General features: G+C 37.0%; 1 protein-coding gene across 1 annotated transcript in view; it reads right to left on the bottom strand.

Annotated features, from left to right (window-relative positions):
* Window positions 1-17729, bottom strand: part of HDAC9 (histone deacetylase 9) — a 482690-nt gene that overhangs the window by 436346 nt on the left and 28615 nt on the right. The window contains exon 3 of the mRNA XM_080383947.1: window positions 7987-8095. Within this exon, the coding sequence (XP_080240073.1) occupies window positions 7987-8095 (109 nt within the window). The remainder of the gene's footprint in view (window positions 1-7986; window positions 8096-17729) is intronic.

Raw genomic sequence — 17729 nt, 5'->3', positions numbered from 1 at the left:
GCGCTACATTCTTTTTTACTTTTATATGATTAAAATGCTATTTTTTCAAAATAATGTATTTGTATCAAGTGGGATTACAGAACCTTATATAACCAAATTTATTTCAGTATAACTGATCTCAGCTTTACCACAGTATTTCTTTTCCTCTTGATAACTGATAAAAAACCTGAGTCATGTTAAACTAATAATAAATTCGTACAGATATCTACTAGGAAAACCTTTAGGGGAATAACAATTTTCCCTATGCACAACGCTTTGTGAAACTGTTAGCCAGTTTTTACTTCATTTTAGGCTGTAATGGTTTTGGATGGTGTTGTTTTTAACAGATTGTCACATACCACAGAAGTCTAATTATATTCCTCAACAATTATCTTTGTAAAACAAGCCTTCTACCATCAGAAATATTAACCACTTGTCTGAAAGCTTTTTTCTTAGAACCACGTTGTCTGGCATGAGCTGCAACACCATATTTTCACTTCACAGGGAATGCAATCTTGCAATTTACCTTTCCTAAGGTCACTCAAAATATAAATGTATATATTTACCTATTTAAAGTATAATGTATACCTACTTCAAATATAAAATAGGGCATTAGCTTTATTTTATAGCATTGGAACATTTAAAAATGTGTTTAGCCAGTTATATTAATATTCTTATATCAAGTTATCCATGTCTATATGTTCAACATTACACTAGATGTTTAATATTAAATAAGGTGTTAGTAAACACCTGATGTTTAATATTTGAGTATTAGTGAAGTACAATTCTTTTTGCTCTTGCTCTGAGCTGCAAAACCAAAAACCTAATTTCCACAACAGTTAACAGAGAAGCATTTATTGCCCCTTCCACACTGTTAATACCTTTATGTACACTAAACACCACCACAAACATATGGGAATAAATTATATTTCTTTGAGGATTATTCTTTCTATCTGGAATTGCCTTTTTGTACCATTTGTCTCGCACCCATGCAGAATCAAATGCTTACCCAGAACCAGTTACATCAGTTTACATATACTGAAACCACAGCCTCTGGCAAGCAGCAAAAATTAAGGCATGAAAAATGGTTTACAGAATACTTCTGCATCAAAAAACCAGACCTCTCATACGTAAAAAGCTGTTCAGAGGGTTTTTTTGTGAGCAAACAATTTTTTTCAGGACATACCAAAGCATACTAGCTGGGGAGCCAAAATCCATTTAAGTAATTTATTCAGTTTATGACACATTGACTTAAAATAAATTTAGCTGGGCTTGTTCACTAGATTCCAGTGAAAGTGTAACTATGTTACCTTGGTTTAATGAACTAATCAGAGTAAAAATGCTGATAACTCTGAAAAGACAGTGAAACACAGTGTTTTGTCAACGGACAATAAATTTGAGTGCTCTTTCTAGAGGTGTCCATTTAAAGCGTTTAGGTGAACATGGAGGATAAATCATAGCCTCAGATTATATGCCCACAGAAATTGTGAACACCCCATCCCTGAAAGTGTTCCAGGCCAGGCTGGATGGGGCTTTGAGCAACCTGGTCTAGTGGAAGGTGTCCCTGCCCATGGCAGGGGGGTGGGAATGAGGTGATCTTTCAGGTCCCTTCCAACCAAACCATTCTATGATTATATACTTAAAGTGAGGAAAAGTTTGCACCTCTAATGAAAAAAAAAAAAAAAAAAAACCAAAACAAACATTCTGAAGAGTCTTTACAAGTTTTATGAACCATATCAAAAGAAAAAAAAAAAAAACACAAAACCTTTGAATATTTATTCCCAGAGAGCTAATTTAGCTGTTAAAAGCACTACAGCTCAGAAACCTGTGCTTTGGCTACACAAAACCAACAAAACAGTTATTTTGAAAGACAAATACCTAGATGAAAACATCTGGTGGCCAATATGAACAAGTGATTCCTGAAAGGAAAAAGCAATACAATTGTAATTTTTAAGCATCATATCTGTTTGAAGAGATAGGATTTTATATATATATATTAATATATAGGTTAAAGTTTGCATGCATATATCACGTTAAAGCACAGCAAAGTTATATAAAAAAAACACTCTCCAGACCTGTTTTCTTCAGTTAACCTGAACCTGCAGAAAGTAGTAACTAATCCCACAACACAATGGCTGGGTGACTTGTGTTGTCATTAATTGCTTACTTAAGACTTGAAGATTTAACACAATGCACAAATGAGAGCAGGACCATGACACTTATATGCTTTGATTATCAATTTTAATGGTAAATGGTGTAAATTACTTCTAAATGAAAAATAAAAAAACACCAAAAAAAACCCAAAAACCAAACATAGGAGGTAGCTTAATTTAATTACTAGCAAGTGAACACGATGATGCTTTCTTATCTAATGCATAGACAGAGCATTTTATTCATTATTTGGTTGTCTTGTATATTAACACATTTCGGATCCGTATTTTTCATGCATGCTTGTTAATTATTGGGATTTTATCTAGAAACACCTTAATAAGGATGTCAGGATTAAACTATTATGAGAAAAATACAGAAAGACAGAAAAAGAGTCTATAAACAGCAAATATTTTACATTGCATAAGACTAAGATACAAAACTAAGATTTGTATCAAACTGAGGCTATTTTTGGACTTCAAGAGGTTAGAATCTGAGCTGCACATCTGAGTCATGCTTTGCATTGGAAGTTAAAAGAAAGCAGTGGGTGCAATGGGAGAAGAATCTTTCTTTTACACGTCATTAAGCCTGAGCTCATAGATTTTATATTTTCATTTCATTATTTGATGTCTGAAAGAGCTGCAGTACTCCATCACACATAGATAGATATAGGTAACATATCTATTAATCCTGAAAGTTATGGGGCCATATTCAGTGAATTCACGAAATGTATATCTAATCCAGCCTTTCTGTAAGTGATTTATTTATTTTTAAATCAAAGGAAGGTCATCACAAGGAACAAATACATTCAATTCCTTCAGTATACAGTCAGAGGTCCAAAAAAACATCCATGCACTCAGCTTAAACAGAACTTAAAGACCTGCTGAAACACACCCATTTCTGTATGAAGAAAAGGTTTTAGCCTTCTGGTATTTCATTTACTACTTCGGTTTGGGCTCAAAGTTCTCAAATCTTTTTACAAAAAGACTGACAAAATATATTTTGCAGTAACTACATACACGAACATTCATGAAAATACTCACCTGTTCACAGCATCTACTGCTTGTGCAGAGATGGTTACTGGACCGCAACATAACCTTCCACTGCATTTTAATTTTAAAACAGTAGTGGAAATACCATTTTGGAGCATCTTCTATACTTAGTCTTTACTAATATGAGGAAAAATATTTATAAAAAAAGCAGAGTCAAGCAGAACAAGGAAACAGGGGGAGTCAGCTTTGCAGAAAGGAAGAACAAGCTATTCCTGAAGAGGAACAAACAAATGCCTATTAAAGAAATTCAGAATTAAGATGACAGAAAAGTGATCCAAAAGTAGGAACTAGCAGAATTCAGCACACAGCTCCTCTCCCTTCCCACTCAGTTTATTAAGAAAAGAAAAACCACCTTCTCATTAACTACGGCAACAGGCAGCTCCTACAAGATACTAAAGACCTGGAAAAATAAGCAATGCTGTTGAAGAGCAGAAAGAACTTTGAACAGGTATTTCCAAAATATTATATATCAAAATGGGATTTTAATTCAGTAATTACAGATAGATAAAAGAGCCAATTTCACTCAGGTGCAAGTAAGTAAAGAGTACATATTCTGAACTTGTTCTCTTCAGCAGCAGGCACATGTTGATATGCTTCTGAAAACCAAGAACAGTGAATAGATGTCTCACCTTTATGACCAGCCTTCCATAGCAGCATTTTGCCTGTTCGCAACAGTAAAAGGAAGAAACTGGATAAACGGGATGTGTGGTTTACCAGTGGGAAACTGTGATACCAAACACTGCTTATTTAGCAATAGTTTGCCACATCTGGAAACCTACTGAACAGATTGGAGTTCCAGGTATCTTCCTTCATCATCTATTAATATTACTTGCCCCTCTTCTCTAACAGAAATTTTACCCCAAGTAATTCCATGAATGACTTTAGGGGGTTTAGTGCTTTGTTTTGTTTTTTTAATAGAATCGATTTAATTTAACTATTCCAGTATTACTTTTAATTTAGAGGTTTTTGAAAAGCAAAGCACAAAATCTGAAATATGTGGGTGACAGGAGAGGCAAAGGGGAGAAGAGATGAGTTCTCTCAGGACTTAATCCCCTTCTCTGGTTACAAAAAAAAAACTTAGTGTCTTCATGCCTCTGTGATCTTTATCTTTACAGAAATATTTATAGTCTACCCTTCCCCACAGGTGCATTTTTTTCTTTGAAAAAATCTGGGTATTAAATCAACACATGCTTTAAAGGAAGAGCTCTCCTGTTCAGAAGAGTAACATCCTTTGAAACAGTTGGAATCCTTGAAAACTGAGCTGGTGGGCACACAACAGACACAGCCTCCAACCACCCCACCATGTTAATAGAAGATATATTTCAAAGTATTAGATAGGTAGAGACAAGTAACTCCAAAATATATATGTGAGTATTAATTCATCACTGGGTATTATTTAATATTAAAAAAAAATAAACAAGAAAAAAGGTATTTCTCAAAACACTGTTAAGTATTCCCTATAATAACAAAGTATTTTCTTTTGCTGTCCAATGATTTTTATGCACACAGATCAATTAAGAACATGCAATAGCAACAGGATGTAGATGTTTCCTTAATGATGCTTACAATTTATAACAAGCAAGGCAAACAACCAAACATCAGCACCTTCCCCTGTTGGGATTCAGCAGTTACTTTTATAGCTCTGCAGATTAGCAATAGCCTGGTCCCTTAAGGTTCAAAGAGTTGCAATCAATTTTAATAGGTTACAGTGCTGTTGCAAGTAGATGTTGCTACACTGGAGACCTGTTCATTGCATCATGCAACGTAAGGAAATTCTTACGTGCATTGGTGCTGCAAACAAACTCTAGCCAAAGAGGTTCTTCAGGTAATATATGAATAAAACATGCATAAATTTGGCTTGTTCCACATCAGGTCTTTCAATGGACTTTCTGACAATTTAGATATGAAGGGAATATAATTTTAAAGAAAAAAGTATTTTCTCCACTTAGCATATCCATTGTAAAAATAAGGAGAAATTTAGCACAGCACACAATACTTGAAGCTTTCTACAGCATTTCAAAAATTTTTGATTGACAGAACAAGCCATCCATGAAGTGGGCTGGCCTACACTATTCATCTATGAGGTAACACTGCTTTACCAGTTTGCCTCTTGCTTTTCTTGTCTTGTCATGTATAAATGTGCATACACAATCTATATATACATGGGCTACATAAATAGTAAAACAAAAAAGTACATCTACCATTATGTTGTAACCTACAACCATGACCTAAAATATTAACATTTACAATGTATAATGGAAATTTTCACAGGTCTTATGTATAAGACACATGGATTGGTGTTCAAATGAGGTAACATCCTGGTATTACAAAATAGAAAAAAATGGTTTTAAATACTGTCTATATTAAAAGGGAATGCTTATGGTTTCCTGCTTAGGAATTATTTAAAACTGCCCTAACCGCTGGCTGTAACTGAATATAGCAATCTGTTCCCTGAAGAAGCACAAGATTCTCAAGAGTAAAAAAGCAAAAGCACAAACCCCCCTATGTTAACACTATTAGATACATCTTCATCAGGCTTTTGCCATTTAAACTACATGCCACAAACACAAGAACTGCCTTCCACAGGTTCACCATCACAGCAGCAAGCTGCTCAAGTCAGTGACAATCCAATTAATTTTTCTTTTGGAATACTAGGGATACTTCTTCAACTATTGCAGTGTCTTACAAGTGAAACAAGTACATCTTGGTATATAGTTCTAACCTCAAGTTAGAAGTTGAATCACAGAATCATAAAATAGTTTGAGTTGGAAACAACCTTTAAAGTTGGACAGAACTGCCCTTCTATCCCTTTCTCTCCCAAGGTCCACCTTCATAAAAACAAACTCATGGAGAAAGAAAATGAAGCATTAAAAATTGCAATGGGACAAAGACATATCGGCCACATAAGAATAAATATGTGTGCTTGAAAAGAACTGTGAAGGGGGAACTCAGTTACTATGGATGCAATAAGAAAATTCAGCAATTTTTATCTCCTAAAGAATTCTAATAATCAAGTGTGGACTGCTCACAGAAATGGGATGCCTTTCCTACCACTCTATTCCTTCCCAGTCTATTACAGTGACTGCGCTGAAAGCAGAAATTCGAGTGACTGCCAAAAGGGGACAAAACACTATACAAAATGGATCTCAGACTTCCTTGATCAGGGGACAGAAGAGATACCACAAGGAAACATCCATCCTCATTTAGTCCACAACATTTACTTTAAGCAAGATGCCAGACTGAAGTCCAAACAAATCCTGTGTAATTTCCCTTTCCCTGAGGAAAGAAAAACAAGGATCTCATGGGTGATGTTGCCCTTGAAAGCTGCCACTCTGTACATGCCACAGAGGTGTTTTGATGTGGTTGGTGAACAGGCAAACTCTAATGATGGGGGACATTAAGGACTGGATTTAAAGATATTTAGGCAACTTACTCCTACTGAAAGCAATGTTTCTAAAGCGTCTAAATACCTTTACAGGTGATCTGATTATATTGAATGTTTCTCCTTTATTGGATTTTGAAAGACAGCAAACATGAATGCATATTTGCAATCTGTTTCTTCATAGTAATGTGAGTACTGGAACATTTACGCTCTTTTTGTAAAAGCTAATTTCATTTGTGGCTATTTTCACAGACTGTATCTAATGCAAGATATGAAATGTTAGAAAGATCTGATCAACGGGACTATCTTGGAATTTGAACTGAATGTTTAGGGAAGTACAAGACTATTTCACATTAGTCACCAGTGCAATACAGACAAAGACATGCATTTCTGCTGACTGTCCTGTCATGCTTTGTATGGATAATTCATTGCATGCACCAAACTGCACTGTAAGAAAAAAAGGCTGAGCCTGAAACCTAGCTATGCTTGACTCCATTTAATGTAAAAGCAGTTATTACCAGTTTTCAACAGTAAACCCAACAATTTTCCAAAAACCCTCACTGAATTGTATTTCTATGAGATAGGGCATCTAGCAGATAAACAAGCTGGCTAGCTATTACAGTGTTTTCTGTGATGCTTTTATAGGCTGTTTGCAGAAAACAAAAGCAATCATAAAAAAGCTACCTGTAAAGGGTTTTTTTTACCAACAGCACTAGAAATAGATGCTTCAAGTGTGGGTGAACAAAATGTGAACCTTATGAGACATTGCACAGATTTGAACTGGGGACTTTCACTCCTCAAAAGAATTGAAGTCAAGCCACGTTCCATATGCAGCATTCTGTTTTCTTGGAAATTTGAACATTTGGTACAGCTACTAACAGTTCAATTTCTATCAGGTGAACCTGCAGCAACTCATTTTGCAGGCATCAGATAAAGCAGGTTCAGAGACTCCTGTTAATTAGAGACTGCCTTAAAGGAGGCAGCTCTGCACAGAATGTCCAATATGGACAAATATGACTTTAGAGCTAAAAATAAAAATAACAGTATACCATTTGCAGTTTTTCTTTAAATGAAGCAATTGTGCAAAGGCAGAAATGACTACATACAAATATTAAAAATTAAAACGTTTTAAGATGCCTGTTCGTGTCCAATCATGATTATTCAGTTTCTTAATAAACTCTACAAAAACATTTTAAAAGCGCTGTAGGATTATACTGGTTTCATAATTGAACTGAGATAAGGTATTCGCAAAATAGCCTTTTCTGCCTGTATAGCCACTATCTTGTTTTCTAAGACAGTCATATCTTATGAAGTGCAGCTGGCATATCAGTCACTTGCCAAATCCATTTCATCAACATAAAGTAGGTACATCCTAACACAGGACTCTGTTCTGCAGGAGTGAGGTATAAATATAAACCAACTGACCTGGTGTTGTGGAGCTCATTGCTCTTGATGGAATGCTAACTTGACAGTGTAAAGTAAACTGTGGCAGAAATTGTTCAGATTTTGAGGTTCTTCCAGAAGCGGGGTGAACCTGAATAAAATAAACGAAAACACACCTTTGACTATAAATTAACAACATACTATTTTGAAAAGATTGTAATTCAGTCAAACACACTTAAACAGAACATTCAAAATCTCTCACACTAAAGGTTCTTTCTTTTATGTACATTTTTACTGTAAATTCAACAGCTGCTGACCACTGAAAACAAGACTAAAATTAAAAAAAACCTCAAACTTCAGGGCAGTCCAGATTCAGACCAGATTTGTATTACAGCCCATCTATAGTCACATAACAACACCAGAAAGTAAAAGATGAACTGGTCTTTTCTCTTCCCGCTAAGATAAGGGAATTATATGAACTAGAGTTTCAAAGACTTGAGGAAGAAACAGCTGATTATATCCTTATGGTTATGCAGCGGCCAATTCATAGTTTTACTCTCACTGTACACATTTGCAGTCAGTATTGAAACATGAATGTGCAGAAACAGATCTGCATTCCAAAGCCTTTCTGGAATAGCTACTACTTTCTTAATCTCCAGTGTTTACACAGTTCACGAATAGAACTTGTTGAAATAATTAGCACAGTTGAATGAATCTCCCATGACTAGCTAATGAGATCTCCGACACCACAAAGACAGTCGCTAATGGTGTGGGCTGCTTGACAGTTGTGCAAGGAAGGTTCTGCAATTTGGCTGAATCCTTTCACAGTCCTGTGCCATTCTCAGCTCAATGCAGAAGCAGAGGCAAAAATGTTCCTCTAATACTCCCATCTGCTGAAAGTTTAAAGCTGCAGAGAAGAGGCTTTCAGGGAAGTAAAATATATTTTCATTCAAGCATGATATAAACAGCATAATGAGGGAGAGGAGAAGGTTGTACTGCATTACAACGACTGTGACTATCCTATTCAGGCACTGCTCCTGAAGTATCTAAGTAGTCAAAGATATTCTTAGTGCTGAATTTTTTAGCAGGTTTTTTCACTTTTTTTAAACCACCAACTGCACATTTAGTTTCAAGCTGAGCTCAGCCAGATTTCAGATAGTAAATTACATTTTAACCAAGTAAATCATTTAAGTTTAGCATCATTATCATTGAAGAATGGGAAATCGGACATTTAGATAAGCAACTTCTGCTTTTATGCCCACTGAAGTAGCCTGCTCAAACAGGCATGATATTTGGACACATCCAGTACTCCAGCAGACAGCACCTGGAAAACCAAAATTAATGATACCTCATGAAAATCCTAATTACTTTCCCTTGCTTAACTCATGCATCAAATTTCAGCAAATATCAGCCAGAAATATTATTAAACTGAACAGTCTCTACTGTTATTCTAATTCAAAACCTCTATTTAGGCATACTTTTACCCTGACTGAGGCAGGCCAGTTACTTCCCCATATAGCTCCAAGATTTGTCAATATAAGTACAACCAATGCACAATTCAGGCTAGATGAGTTTTAAGATTTTACTTAATTTCAGAGAGCTCATTATCATCATGAAGAACATTTTCCAGTGAAACCAACATCTATTCATTCAGTACCCAGCCTCAGCTGTGACTACACAGTATCTCAGGGAAAGTAAAGAAATGGACATTTGCTTAACTATAGACTTTACTAGAGTGAATTTTCAGTAGACATAAACAAAACATAACAGAAAATTCTGGGCATTAGGATTTGATAGTATTCTAAGGAAAACACAATCACCACAGCTAAAACTATAATTTTGTCTAAGTTCATTTTGTGTAGACCCTACAATCTAAGCGGTATTTGAAGCATATAGATAGATAGTTAGATAGATAGATAGTGTGTCTATACGTATATATAGCAGTGTATGTATATATATAGCCAGAGAACATCATAGAAGATCTGGAGTTGGAAGGGGCCCATGAGGATCATCAACATGCAGTCAGTTCAGATTGTGCACTCAAATGGCTAAGCTTTCACCTCACAAACAAATCTTCACTTTTTTCACCAATAAAGAGAATTACAAGTAATTGGGATAGTTGTGTGAGAGAGACAAAGAGAGACATCAGTGGATATGACTGGCACGCTCCTGTCAGTGCAAATACTGACATTCCACAGTCCATCAAAACAACGGTCCCACCAGTCCTGAACTACTGTGTTATGGATAACAGCCTTGCTGAAACTCTGTAGAAAGAAAATGCTTCATAGCTCTTCCATGCTTTTCTGGAGCAGGGAGCAATTACCCTTGAAGAAGAATCAGATTAGGGAAGACTTAAACAAGGTAGACATATACAAGTCCATGTGACCCTGATGCGATGGATGTTCCCATGAGTGCTGAGGGATCTGGACAGTATCACTGAAACGCCACTCTCCAATTACCTTTGAAAGGTCATGACCATCAAGGGAGGTTCACAAAGACTGTAAGCAAGCAAATGTTACTCCCATCTTCAGGAAGGACAAGAAGGTGAATACAGTGAACTACAGGCCAGTCATCCACACCTCAATTTCTAGGAATGTGATGGAGCTAATAATCCTGGAAACAATTTCCAAGTATGTGAAGGACAGGAGGATGATAGAAAATAGCATATATTTATGAAGGAGAATAATGCTTGGCTAACCTGACAACCTTCTACAAGGAAATGACTATCAACATGGATGGGGGGAGAGCAGGGAACGTTGTTTATCCTGAATTTAACAAGGCTTTCAACAACTGTCTCCCATAACATTGTCATAGACAAATTGTGAAATACAGATAGATAAGTGGACAGCAGGGCGGCTGAAAACTGGCTAAGCTGCCAGGCTCAAAGGGTCATGATCTGCAGCCCAAAGTTCAGCTGAAGTGCAGTCACTTTAATGGAGCACCCCAGGGTCAATACTGGCGCTAGTACTGCTTTTCATTAAGGACCTGGCTGATGATACAGAGCATACCCTCAGCTATCCTAGTGATTAAAAATTGGGAGGAGTGGTTGACAGAGCAGATGGTTGTGCTGCCATTCAGAGGGATTTCAACACTCTAGAGAAAATGGATCCTCTGAATGTATAGGGCAGGGTGTGGGAGGAGTGGGGTATTGCAGAGGTGGCCTCTGTGGGAGAAGGTAAAAGGCTGCCACATGCCAGTCACAGCTGGTCCAGCCAGGCCTGCAACAGCCCCACCACAGGCCAAAGCTCATTAGCCCATCACCAGTTTGTGGAACCTCTGTTAATACATATTCAAGGGCAGAAGACACTAGACAGAGAAAGAAGGCGGCAGGCGAAGAAAAGTGAGAAATAGAAAGAACACCAAAGTCTGAGGAAAAGGAGGCACTCCATCGCAGAGCAGCAAGGTAAAAAGCAGTGAAGAAAACTGAGCCAGACTCTTCTCAGTGATGCCTAGTGACAGAAAAAGGGGCAATGTGCACAAGCTGAAATATGGGAAATTCCATTTAAACATTAGAAAGCACTTTTTCACTGTTATTGAGGCCAAACATCTCAGGATCAGGCTGCCCAGCAAGTTTATCGAGTCTCCATCCTCGGAGATTGTATACTATCTTGGGCAACCTGCTGTAGTTGACCCAGCCTTGAAGAGGGGCATGGACAAGGTATCTCCAGAGGCCTCTTCCAACCCTCAGCTATTCCGAGATTACATGATGCAGAATTTAAGGATTTTTCCTTTTCAAGACCACCATAGACAGCATCAGCAATGAATATTCATTGTGGTTAAACCTACTGAGAATAACTCCTGCATAAGAAAGCATTCTGCTGGGATCCCCATAAAAAGATTCCTGTTAAGGAATTTTGTAAATTCAACTGCTCTGGTAGTCATGTTTTATGAAGTGGTGGTTGGCATCCTGCCTGATACTCTATTTCCATATATTTCTTGTAAATGCAAAGCTTTCACTAAGCTGAATGTTGTTGTTCAGGTTCAGTTTTAACAACTCCTTGCAAATATGATACAAGGCTCATATTGTCAAAGCTCAAATTTAGAACCATGAAAAAATTCCACATCACCATAAACAGAATTATATTCACCACACAGACACTCATTCAAATACACTTCTACTGATAAGCTGGCATGCTTCACTTCTTTCCTTTTACTGAAGGAATGTCATAGGGTAAATCAGACACTACAAACTGCAGTGCTGCATATTTTTTAACGTCAGCACTGAACAAAAGGAAAAAAGCATTGTGCTGGCCATAGCACATTATAATTTCATGTAGGGTACTACGGTCCTTAGGACATGCATTTGTACTTCACCTCCACTCACGAAAAACAGCACACAGTTCTCATCTGTCAAATCTTGAAGATACTAAGGTACAGCAAGTGGCTCCAGGATTTAGTACAGACTACCTGCACTTCCTCAGGCATTCCATTTTAACTGGATGATAGTTCATCCTTTACTCATTATCAACTTGGCATACTAGGCTACAGCACAAGAAATAGCAAATTAATGTCTACCTTCAGATATATCACTGGAGGTGATGCTACACATCAGTGACTTGCACTTGCTCACCGAGGAACAATGAAGAAAAAGGAGACTGTTCAAAGGGAATCCAATAGTTCATATGCTCCAAGGATTGATGCATCTTTGAAACTGCAACAGAACAGTGCAAGATGGATTGTAGGTCTTCATGCCCACTAGCCAACATAAAGTTTGTTTCTCATTACTATAAACAGGTACAAAATTTTCAAACACAAGTAAGCATGTCAAGTTAATGCCAGTCCTTTAAACTGTGTCATCTCTCACTGCACTGTCCCACAACGATATTCACTGACTACCCTTCTTCTACCTTGTCCCTATACTTTGAAACTCTTTTGGGAACCGAGTTTCTGAAATAGGATGTAATGAATACAAATTAACAGAATTCAGATGAAATGGAAATTTCTACATCTATTTCCCCCTTCCCCAAGATGAATTTTTCATGAGAACTTCTGAAATGAATCCAAAGGCACACAGATTTCAAGACTACATCCTGGAGGTATCTTCCAGATCTTTCTCTTCCAGGAGGATTTCTTACCCAATTCCAAAATATCTCTATTTGTAAAGGGATTTAGAAAAATCATTATGCAAACATTTTGTGGATAAAAATACAGAACAATACACTACATGACAGGTTGGCACCCCTAATAACACATCTAGTTGATTTTCTGCTGCACATATTGTTTTAAAATAGCTTTCAGTTACTTATCGACAAAATTGTTCTTTGGAATCAAGACCAAAGTGCTGGAAACTATTCACCTCAAGTGTCACAAGAAAGGAACAATAATAACTTCTCACGACAGCTTGTGTGTTAAAAAACTAAGCATCTAAAACAGCTGTCAGAATTGGTACAAATTCTGTTGTCCAACGAGTACTGTAGCAAAAAGCACAATTAAAAGAAATCGGAAAGGTTAAAAAAATAAAAATAAATAAAAAAATAAAAATTGTTCTCTACAGGACATGAAAAACGTGACTGTTAAAAAAGAATACAGCTTTCAAATAAAAGATACTTTACCAAAAACTAATAACATGTATTCATACTGTATATAATGAAAATCAGATTAAAAAAAGATCAAGTTATAGATTTTAAAAAAATAATAGATGAATGACAACATAAAGACTGGAATACAAATTACAGTGAACTTTTACTAGAGTAAATTTCACTCTCATAAGCCAAACTCAGAGCGCCAAATCCAACCCTTCTACCCTTATATGAACCTTCAAAATTTGATTAGGAAGTGAGCTGGTACATGCAAAAAGAGGAAAAATAAGACCATGTGTGCAAATAAATGTTGGTGTGAATTCTAAACATGAAAGACCCAAAGAGATCAACTCAAAGAATAAATGGCTATATGCTCTTTTATTCCATTATTATTGTATTTGGTTTAAAAATGTAAAATAAAAATAAGCTAAACTAAACCCAGGACATTATGCAGCATAATGCTATTATGCAGTGACCTTTATATGCAAGTACAGTGCAGATTTACTAGCAGCACTAACAAAGTATATACCCCAATACCTATCGGACTAGAACTGCTTTCAGTGAGAATTCAGTTGTTCCACAGCAAAGCCTTCAGTATCCAGAGCTCAGTGCAGGATTAAGTATTTCACAATACAGTATTCAGTTATCTTACTCTTAACTAGGGATCTACTTTAAAACTTTCTGAAGTTTGTAACAATTTTGCAGTACATACCTTTGAAGGTTTTGTATTAAAGAACTCCTCTAGCAGCAAGTTCTGTGCTGTCATGCTCTCCACACTTCCCCACCAAAGTAATTTTTGACACAGTGCCTAACAGAAAAGTATGTCTTACAGAGTCGGTGAGGAATCCTCAGCTGTACTACTAACATACACCTATTTCTTTGGAAAAGTACAGTGATGTAACTTACTCTTCAACTTATTCATATGAAATATTAAGTAGTTTTATAGCTCTCGCATGCTGCGAGCATACCATTTATGCTGTTGTAAGTGGGAAGGCTCAGACTTCTGTCCAGTTAGGCAAAACCTCCTTTCTGAAGCTCTCTTAAGCCAGCAAAAGAGCCATACAGCCATTTGGTCAATCTCTTTTACACCTACCATCTGCCACAGAGATGAAGCAAACAAGATTTCTGAAAAGCAAGATGAGATGATGCCTTCCATCAGAAATGAGTCTTAGGCCTCAAGCATTAGGATTAAGCAACGTGCTGCGCAGCAGCTGGCTGGGCTCCTGCTATGCCAGTTACAACACACTGGCACAAGCTTCTGCTCCCTTTCCCACTGAAGCCAGTTCGAAATACGATCTAGCTAAAAGCAACCTTTTTTTTTTTTTTTTTTTTTTTTTCGGCCTCATCAGGTTTTTGAACTTGTTCACCACACAGCTGCAGAGTAATTCTGCTGCAGCTGAAGTGGTCCTGTCTCCCTGCTCCACGCCATCCCCTGGGCTGGGCCAAGAGGGGTCCACATCAGGCTGTGCCCTCACAAAGGAGAGCTGAGCTACGAGATTCATCCTGCACCAGGTACTACCAGACAGTAGCAGGGACCTCACCAGGTGAGGGACTGTCCTGTATGACGCTGTCATAGCAAAAATGAGGCAGGATAACCTCTTTATGTCCCCATTTTGATATTATTTTCTTTAAAATTATGCCCGATTTTAATCTGTATTGCTTAAAACCATTTTGGAAACAAAAAGAACTGCTGCTAAGGAAAAATAAATCATAAAATTAGGATATTACTGAAGCACAAATTTGACTTCTATCACTTCTGACACTTGAAGCATTGTAAAATATAACTACTGCCAAGGTTGTATCACTAATCAATGCATACAGGCACTTTTAGAAAGGAAGAGTTCTCTCCTGCATTCCCTTTCCTGCCAATGGACTCTGATGGAGCCAGGGAAATATAATGGACTTCTCAGACCCTTCACAAAGCCTGATGAGAAGAGGGATGGAAGTATCAGAAGTTAATGCTTCTCTATGCCCTAAGGGTAGCTCACAAGGGAAGATACTACTTCTAAACTGAAGATTGGTGGCTAGCAACAAAAAACTCATACCATCAGAGACCTGAACAAATCCAGTTAAACCTAAAGAATTAAACAAACCCTTTTTCACTTGACAAAGTTGCCCAGGGCAGCTATATAGTCTCCAGCCTTGGAGACACTCAAAACCCAATAGCTCTGCACTACCGACCTAAACTGTGCTTAAGTCAGGGGACATTTGAGGGAGACGACTTCATTAATCAATAATTTCTTATCAATCATCATCACCAATAAGTTATTCACTGATAAACCCCACACATAAACCCACCTTTTTAGTTATGCAAAAGGAAACAACTCTGCTGAAACAAAAAAAAGCATACTCTTACCCACCACTGCCTGCTCTGTGTCCAAGAACATCCATTTCTCTAAAAATGCATGAGATTAAATGTGATTTTAACTCATAAAAATTATTAACAACTGGTTACAGTAGGGGGAAGCAGGGAAGATGATGGACTGTTTATTCTATGTATGCATACACACAGAATAAATAAAAAAAACAAACACCACTACAACACACACTTCTTAATAAATGGTCTTACACTAGAAGCAAAAAGTAAACATGTAAACTTTCACCATTCATGTCATCAAGATACCACCTCTCTCATGGGTTCAGGTAACCCAACCTAGTTCAGAGCACTAGAACTAGAAACAATCTTTCAAAAGAACAACAAATAGACAGTAAACAGAGCACTTTGAAACCCCCTGAGTCTACAACATGTAGTCCACAGTATTTCAGCTTTGGTTTATAGTTGTCTTTTTTCCCAGTTGAAAGCTAAATTTCTCTCAACCACTCACCCTTCCTTTTTTCTTAAATTGCATCATACTTCAGCTGCTATTGAACCTGGTTGCACAGTGTGGTAATAATGTAACTACCAATGAAGAACTTTAGATAGTCACACAATCTTTCCCTATTCCTTGGTTACTCTATCTTTCCAAGTAAAGGGCAGCATAATAACTAGTTTAATACGTTTTAAATTTCATCTGAAATGCACAGCACCTGAATATTCACAGCAGGGAGAGTTTGTAATTAGAATGTATCAGAATATCAGAGCTTCGTACAGAAATGCACTTTTGCATTTACATCATACTTATTTGGAATAACAGAAAGCATCTCATGAAACAAGAATTATTCGCCTCCCTATGCGACTCCGTCTGTCTTAAGACTCCACAGGAAGAGACTACTTATCTAGAAGAGAAAGCCTCTTAAAGGGAATCTCAGATGGCTGATCTTGGGTTCTGAATTGCCCTCTGAAGGAATCAGTCTTGCATTCCTTCTCAGCTTTTAAAGGAAGCATGAGGGTATATGCTGGTTAAGTTAAAAGGAAAAAAAAAAAATTAAAACAAGCAGCTTCATGTACAAATTACCTCAGACATTATAAAAATTTTATTTGAAACCACCAAAAATTTACTGTTAATAACTTTCGATTCATTTTACTTAGACATATTGCCGTAAAGTTTGATTCTGTTTTTAAGACAAAAGGACTCTTCCTCATTGAAACCTTCCTCAATATGTAACAATTAAACACTTTGATGGGATCATAAAGATAAAAATAAACACTGGGGAATATCACCACTGCCTTCAAAAGGACTAGAGTGAAGTTACAGCTAAATACCCTTGAAAAATCCAAATTCATGTTAGATACGTTTATGTATAGATATTAGCACAGATAATCATATTTAACAGAACCTGGTTTGCAAACAGATCATATTTTTAGAGCACAATATGCCTTTGTAAGCTTTGCATTGACACTTGGTTTGGATGAATCCAGACAAACCTCAAGGTGAATCATGATAATATTCTGCTGCTCTCCAGCCCTTCCACAGAGGTTACAAAGCCATCCATGGTTTCTCCAGAACCACTGCTGCTACTTCCATTGAATTAGTACCTAGGTGTTCTATCCAGGATTCAAACCATTTAGTAAGACATTCAGTACTCTATTATTTAAGGGACCTTTATAAGTTATCAAAACCTTTCTGAAATGTCAAGAGATGGAACAGAGCTTTTACACCACGCCTCAATGCTCTTGAATTAGTATATTCATGTGGACTGTGGAACACAGGTCTCAAACATGACCTACTGATGCCTCGTGTACTGCCTTCCCTGCTAAAGAAACAGGATCCAGTCTTGGACACACTCCTCAGTGATTCAGGCATATTCAAAAAGCTGTAAAATCGTTACTTTATTTACAGTTAAATTATCATCTTCTTCTATGCTTACATACATTTCTGATTTTGA

The sequence above is a fragment of the Falco punctatus genome (genome assembly GCF_963210335.1).
Source record: "Falco punctatus genome assembly, chromosome: 4".
NCBI classification, from domain to species: domain Eukaryota; kingdom Metazoa; phylum Chordata; class Aves; order Falconiformes; family Falconidae; genus Falco; species Falco punctatus.
The sequence above is the reverse complement of the archived record's forward strand: the minus strand, read 5'-3'. Positions and strand labels throughout refer to the sequence as shown.